The sequence below is a fragment of the Cebus imitator genome, unplaced genomic scaffold, assembly GCF_001604975.1.
Source record: "Cebus imitator isolate Cc_AM_T3 unplaced genomic scaffold, Cebus_imitator-1.0 Scaffold82, whole genome shotgun sequence".
Taxonomy (NCBI): Eukaryota; Metazoa; Chordata; class Mammalia; order Primates; family Cebidae; genus Cebus; species Cebus imitator.
This window is the reverse complement of record NW_016107397.1, coordinates 9,868,718-9,875,807: the sequence shown is the minus strand read 5'-3', so window position 1 is coordinate 9,875,807 and position 7,090 is coordinate 9,868,718. Positions and strand designations below refer to the sequence as shown.

Here is a 7,090-nt window from a genome sequence, read left to right as displayed (position 1 = left end):
CCTGCTAATTTTTGTATTTTTAGGAAAGATGGGATTTTGCCATGTTGGCTAGGCTGGTATCAAACTCCTTACCTCAGGTGATCTATCCACTTCGGCCTCCCAAAGTGCCGGGATTACAGGCATGAGCCACTGTGCTCAGCCTGAATTTTGAAATAATGCTTATTTCATTCTCTCTCTATCTATTTTTCTTTCGTTATTCAGACAGGGTCTTGCTCTGTTGCCCAGGCTGGAGTGCAGTAGTGGGATCATAGCTCACTGCAGCCTCTAACTCTTGGGCTCATGATCCTCCTGCCTCAGTCTCCTGAGTAGCTGGGACTACAGGTGTGTACCACTACGCCTGGCTAATTTTTTCCTTTATTTATTTTTTTGAGACACTGGGTCTTTCTATGTTGCCCAGGCTGATCTAGAACTCCTGACCTCAAGCAATCCTCCTGAGTTGGCCTTCCAAAGTGCTGGGATTACAGGCGTGGGCCACCATGCCCAGCCTCTCTTTCTTTCCCTCTCTTTTAACTTATGTTACATTTATAAGAGAGAGGGAATCAGTAAAAATGTACAAATGAGTGAGTGGGCAGGATTTTCAACTTACAGTGTTGAAATAGGTTGAGTCACAGTCTGGGCACCTAAGACCTACCCAGAAGTGGGCGTGGCCGTGCTGCCCTGTCGCCGCCTGCAGGGGCCCCCGGCTCCCAGTCTTCCTGCCCTGCACCTGCACCCCCTCCCTCCACACCCATGCACCTGGATGCCCTTCAGGTTCATCCTGCGCTGGGGCGGGTGGTAGGGCAGGAAGTACTTGCTGTCTTCGGGTGACTCCTCCGAGGTGGAAGAATCGTCAGCTTCTTGACCATTGGTCCTGGGGCTGGCATCCCCAAAGTTCTGAGAGATGATGGTTACTGGCAGGTTCCTGGGCAGACTCTGGGGACAGAGAGAAGCCGGCGTTAGTGATGACGCTTGGTGACGAGCCACCAGTGGGCAGGATGGCTGGGCTGATGGCGCCACTGTTCTATCGGCCATTTGAGCTTGAAGCTCACTTCTGCCGTTCTTCTTTCCTGACCCTGACCATACCCCCAGACACCAAGCCCCATCATTCCAGCCTAACGATGCCTCCTCCTCACAGGCTTCTGGGCCAGTCTCCTAAGCAAGCCCTGGTCTTCTCGTACCATGGTAAAGATCTTGCCTCCTAATGGGTCTCAGCCCCTTATATCTCATCTGCTACCCTTACATTTCCAATTTCTAGCCCTGTGACTGAGCTAAAAGTAGAAAAAATATTCAGAATGACTAGATGATGCTAAAAACAAAAAACAAAAAACAAAAACCAACAGTGCTAGGTACTGTCTGGAGTGCTTCATAGCCACCACCTCATTGAATCCTTCCTGACAAGTACAGATGGTTGTTGATAATCACCTTTTACAAAATAGGAAGTGGAGTGCTGTGGCATGATGGAGCTTCTGTGTGGCCCACAAAGCCACACAGTACCCTCATGCCGTGCTGCCTCCACACTCAAAGCTTCTTGTCCCACTCCCAGTGCAAAATCATTCAGGGGCTCAAACAACAGGAAAGCTCATTGGTGTGCACAGCCCACCCTGGCATGCCCCGTTACCCCCTTGCCACTGCTCCTTGACTCCTACTCTGCGGGTGGGTGGAAGCGCCAGTCATGGCCTGCTGGTAGGCCGCATGCCAGGCCATGTTCATGCTGTAACTGCGGTTGGGAATACAGATCCTCCTGAAGTGCTGGGATTACATGTGTGAGCCAAGGCGCCCGGTCAGGGTCCTTTCCTTTCTAAATGAGGACACTAAGTATGCTTTCCTTGCAGGACAGTTCTGTGGGGTCAATGAGGTAATGCACAGAGGACATGTTGCGTGGCACCTGCCCGTGACAGTGCTCGGTAAACCCAGAGCTACCATAGTGATAAGATCTACCTTGGAGGCAGCATTCCTTCATTTCTCAGTGCCTGGGGCCCTGATGGGAAATGCACTCTGCAATTCACACGGGCGTCTTAAACCCAGTGATGGTTCAGGTGTGTGGGGGGGAACCCCAGTGGGGGGCCAGCAGCTGTGTGTAGTCAGTTGAGAGGGCGCTGAGGATCCTAAGAGGGAGGCTGCCCAGTGAGGAAGTGGCTGGGTCAGGCTTGACCCTAAATCTTATTTACACTTTTAATTTTAATTTTTTAAATTTTAAAAAATGTTCACTCTGTGGCCCAGACTGGTCTTGAACTCCTGTCCTAAAGCGATCCTCCTACCTCAGCCTCCCAAAATGCTGAGATTACAGGCAAGAGCCACTGAGCCCAGCCCTACCAATTTCAAAATGAGTGGTTTCTACTCATCACTAACCAGACACAAACACAAGGCTGAAAGATGTGGATTATTCTGGGTGTGGGAGGGACCTTCTGGCTTCAAGTAGATGAAGAGCTGACTGGGCACAGTGGCTTACGCCTGTAATTCCAGCACTTTGGGAGGCCAAGGTGGGAAGGATTGCTTGAGGATGGAGTTCAAGACCAGTCTGGGAAATAGTGAGACCTTGTCTGCACAAAAAAATACAAAATTAGCCAGGCATGGTGGTGTGTGCCCTTAGTCCTGCTACCTAGGAGGCTGAGGTGGGAGGATCTCTTGAGCACAGGAATTTGAGGCTGCAGTGAGCTGTGATGGTGCAACTGCACTCTAGCCTGGGTGACAGAGCAAGACCCTAATTCAAAAAAAAGACAAAAAAAACAAAAAACAAGGGCAGACACGGTGGCTCATGCCTATAATCCCAGCAATTTGGGAGGCCGAGGCAGGCAGGTCAAGAAATCAAGACCATCCTGGCCAATGTGGTGAAACCCCATCTCTACTAAAAATACAAAAATTAGCTGGGCACGGTGGCTCGTGACTGTAGTCCCAGCTACTCAGGAGGCTGAGGTAGGAGAATTGCCTGAACCCGGGAGGTAGAGGATACAGTGAGCCGAGATGGCGCCACTGCACTCTGACCCGGTAAGAGTGACACTGTCTCAAAAAAAAAAAAAAAAGCAAAGGACAGGGAGCTATTCATTTCAGGTGGAGGCGGCAACTGGCCAGAGCCCTCAGCGGGCGCCAGGGAACACCTGACTTCAGGCGCGGCGCTGCCTGTCCTGCCCCACCTGGTCCAGGTTGCTGCTGTCCTTGGAGAGGCGCCGGAGCTTGCTCTCCAGGTTGACGATGCAGGCCTCCCGCCGCACCATCTCGATCCTCATCTCGTCGTTCTTCTCCTCCAGCTCGCGGATCTGCTTCCTGTACTTGTCTTTTTCGATTAAGCACTGCGAGTACTGTGTCTGGGCTTCGTCTCGGGAGTGGAAAGCCTGCCAGGGAGAAGTGGGACAAAGGCTGCTTTGGGGCTGAACCTCAGCCAAATCCAGTTGGGCCCAGGGACAGGCATCGTCCCCATCCCAGGGGCCAGCCACGTCACCTGAGGCTCTAGTCTGGAGCCTGACTCCTGGGCGTGTCAGTCACTACCATCTTCATTAACATGGTCACAGAACCGTTGGTCCGACCCTTGCTAGTGGCAGGCTCTGTGTTGAGAACTTTGATGCGGTATCCCTTGAAGGCCGCAGCCTGCCCCTGTGAGGTGGCGCTACTGTAATTATTTCCATCTTACAGGTGAGGGCACTGAGGTCTCACAGGGGTGGCAGTTTGCCTATGGGCACACATCTTATGAATGACAGGGCTGGATCTGAACCCCTCCCTCTCACCCGAGAGACCAGAAAACATTTAAGAACCATGCTTGGTTGGGGGAGTTGCTGGAGCCCAGCTCAGAGGCCCCCGATACCCAAATGCCTGCGAGATAGAACTCATTTTTGGAACAGAAATGGGAAAGATGGATTCAGGAGTAATCCCTGCATCGTCAGTGATGTTGCACTGGGCAAAACTCTCTGAAAGACCTGGTGGTCTGGGGCGTGGGCCCCACGGTGCAGCCTTGCCGCCTGCACGCTGCAGGTGGTGCCTGTACCTGGTCCCGCTCCCGCTCCACCTCCTCCAGCTGCAGCATGACCGTGTTCATGCGGTGCTTGTACATTTCACAGTCCTTCCCCAGGGTCGAGCACTTGAGCTCGAGGTCCTCCTTCTCCTCCAGGTACTGCGAGCAACACAGAGAAATCAATACATGCATCAAGCAATCAATAGGTCAGGGCTGACAGCTGTTCTCTGCTCATGCCTTCCCGCCAGCTGGCTGGAGCTGGCCTGTCCCTCCCTAAGCTGGCATGGTCAGCACATGGCCTGTCCTTCTGAGAACTGGCTATCTGACCACAGGGGCTCAAGGTAGGAGGCCAATCAACCCAGCATTGTCATGAAACCACTACACACCAGGAAACACAGGGGAGGCCAGTGTGGCCTCAATCAGGAGGGGGACACAGGTGCTAAGCTGGTGCAGTAGCTCGTAAATGCCCAAGCGTGGCCTGCACATCTGGGATCCTGCAGTCTGCAAGGTGTGGGTGAGGCTCTGGGACTCGCACCCTGGCAGGTATGTCGGTTTCCCCAATCCCAAGCTCTCATCCTCCCCTCTGCCACACTGCCCCACCCCCAGGCCCTCACCTGGTTGGTAAACTGTAACTCCTGCAAGGGGCTGAATACTGGGAAGCGCAGGGGATCTGTGCCAGGGGTCTGACCTAGTCCTCTGATAGGAGTGTGGGGTCAGGGAGGTCCTGCTGACACACACCACTGCCCCCTGGTATGAAGGGGACCTGCTCCCACCTTGTCCCGCAGCTCTTCCGCCTGGCGGGCCTCCTCCTGTAAATTATAGATCTTGTTGACTAGCTCCTGCCGGTCCTCGAGGGCCTCCTTGCGGTCGTGTTCCAGGATGTCCAGGATGGCCTTGTCTGAGTCCGGCAAGCTGCGCTTCCCGGCCTGGGTGGGAGGGAGAGGGTTTAACAGGGTCAGGGTGGGGGCGGGGAGCCAGGTGGTCCGGGAAGGGAGGGGACAGAAGAGCCAGCAACAGACACAGACAGAGAAGAAGTTTTTGTGCCTGGAAGATAGAGGAAAGAAGAGACCTATGTCCCTTGGGGTCTCTAGGAAGCTTAAAATTTAAGAAGTTTATCGCCTGGAAAGAAGCATAAAACTGGCTTCTCCTTGGGAGTATCCTGGGCCTTTTGTTCTCCCTTATCAGAGCCCAGGGAAGCAACTGTTGGACCCTAAACACTTCACAGGCGACAGCAAAGGGAGGGTGGATGCGCTTTTTTAGATGCTGCCCCTGAAATACCCAGGAATGTGTTCTGGTGAAGCTGGGTTCATCCTCCGCTCCGAAACAGCCTTAGTCACCAGGCAGCCACTCCTGGGAGGAATCGTTCTGGAGGGAGGAGGAGGATGGTTTTTTTTTCTTGCCCTGCAGGTATGTTTTGGGATGTCACTCCTCAGCAACTTCCTCCTCCATGCCCACAAATGATTCCATGATGACCAATGCCAGGAGGCATCTGGGGTTGCAGCAAGTGGTGTGGAGCTTAGAGTTGAGTTTCTTGGAATCTTTAAGGGCACGAAGGTTTCCTGGATGTCCTTTTCTCTTCCCACAGTGCCCAGGGCATTGATTTCCACATGGATGGTGGTTTTCCCGGAGTGCTTCAAATAAGGACATGTTTTCTCAAGTATTATCTCATGTCGCTGACACATGGGTGGTGAGGGTCACCGCTTTACAGAGGAGGAGGCACAGGTGCCCAAGTGGGGCACGCATGTCTATGATCCTGCGGTCAGCATGGTGTAGGTGAGGCTCTGGGACTCACACCCCGGAAGGTGCGTCTGTCTCCGCAACCCCAAGCCCTCATTCTCCTGCTGCCCACGCTGTCCCAGCCCCCAGGCCCTCACCTGGATGATGGACTGCAGCTCCTGGTTTTTGGTTTTCAGCATCTCATTCTCCCGCTCCAGCTCCAGAACCTGCTCCTTCTTGGGCCTATTTTCAATGTCATTCTTCAGTTTCAGAGACTGATTTCTCTCCAGCTTACATTCCTCCTCCATTTTATTCAACCGGTGCTTCAGCTGATCGATCTGAAACACCCCAAGGGTGCCGAGGGGAGAATGCAGGTGTTAAGAAACACTCAGAAAAGGCAACGCTTCCCCAGAGCCCACTGGGCTTGCAGCATAACCTGAGGTATGCCCATCTCTCCTTCTTCCAGGGGCAGAGAAGAGCTCCAGGAAGCCTTCTCCAGTAAAACAAACCGTTATCTCCCTGTTGATGGAGAGTCTATTAGAATAGCTTTAAAGCTATTAGTCTATTTCAGAGTAGCTTTAAAGGGGCTATGGGCCTCAGAGAAAACTCCCTCAACCTTTTTCGGATGGAATAGGTTATGGATTAGGATAAAAGAGATCAAAGCTGGTATTTTCCACTTCAACACCCTTGTCTGATGGGTTTCAAATTCTGACCCTCAGAACCAAGGATTCCCCTGAAGAATCCCGGGGTTATCCAGGGGGAAGGAGGAGATGGTTGAGAAATCGGGGCTCTGGGCGTCCACCCTGACTTCACATCCCAGAACAGCTCTGCTTGCATGGTTTGTTCTCTTGGGTTTCACACAAGATTTTACTTGGATAACTAGCATTGTTGCTAAAAAGGAAGAGGTGGAGGAGGAAGAGGAAAAAGAAGAAAAAGCAGGAGGAGGAAGAGAAGAAGAAAAGAAGTGGAAGAAGAGGAAGGGGAAGAAGAGAAAGGGAAAGAAGAGGAAAAGGAAGAAGAAGAGGGGGAGGAAGGAGAAGGAGAGGAAGAGGAAGATAAAGAAGAGGAAAAGGAGGAAGAAGAAGAAAGAAGAAGGAGAACAGGAGGAAGAGGAGGAGAAAGGAGAAGAAGAGGAGAGGAAAAGACGGAGGAAGAAGGAGGAGGAGAAGGGGACGGGGAATGAGAAGGAGAAAGAGAAGAAGAAAAAGAAGAAGAAGAAGTGGAGGAGGAGAGGAGGAGGAGGAAGGAGGAGAGGGAGAGAGAGAGAGAGAGAGGAAAGTAGAGGGAGAAGAGGAATAAGAAGGAGGAGGAAGAGAAGAAAAAAAGAAGCAGAAAAAGGAGGGGAAGCAGAGAAGAAAAAAGAGGAAGAAGGGAGGTGGATCCAAGATGGCCGTTTAGGAACAGCTCAGGATTGCAGCTCCCAGTGAAAGCGCAGAGGGTGAGTGGACGCCA

General features: G+C 52.4%; 1 protein-coding gene across 4 annotated transcripts in view; it reads right to left on the bottom strand.

Annotated features, from left to right (window-relative positions):
* The window catches only part of CARD11 (caspase recruitment domain family member 11), a 148,317-nt gene that overhangs the window by 27,406 nt on the left and 113,821 nt on the right, over positions 1–7,090 (bottom strand). For all 4 annotated transcript variants that reach the window (XM_017533782.2, XM_017533780.2, XM_017533781.2 and 1 more), the window contains 5 exons: positions 5,797–5,976; positions 4,696–4,848; positions 3,956–4,081; positions 3,111–3,308; positions 736–912 (listed from right to left, as the gene is read on the bottom strand). In XM_017533782.2, coding sequence (XP_017389271.1) covers positions 736–912; positions 3,111–3,308; positions 3,956–4,081; positions 4,696–4,848; positions 5,797–5,976 — 834 coding nt within the window. The remainder of the gene's footprint in view (positions 1–735; positions 913–3,110; positions 3,309–3,955; positions 4,082–4,695; positions 4,849–5,796; positions 5,977–7,090) is intronic.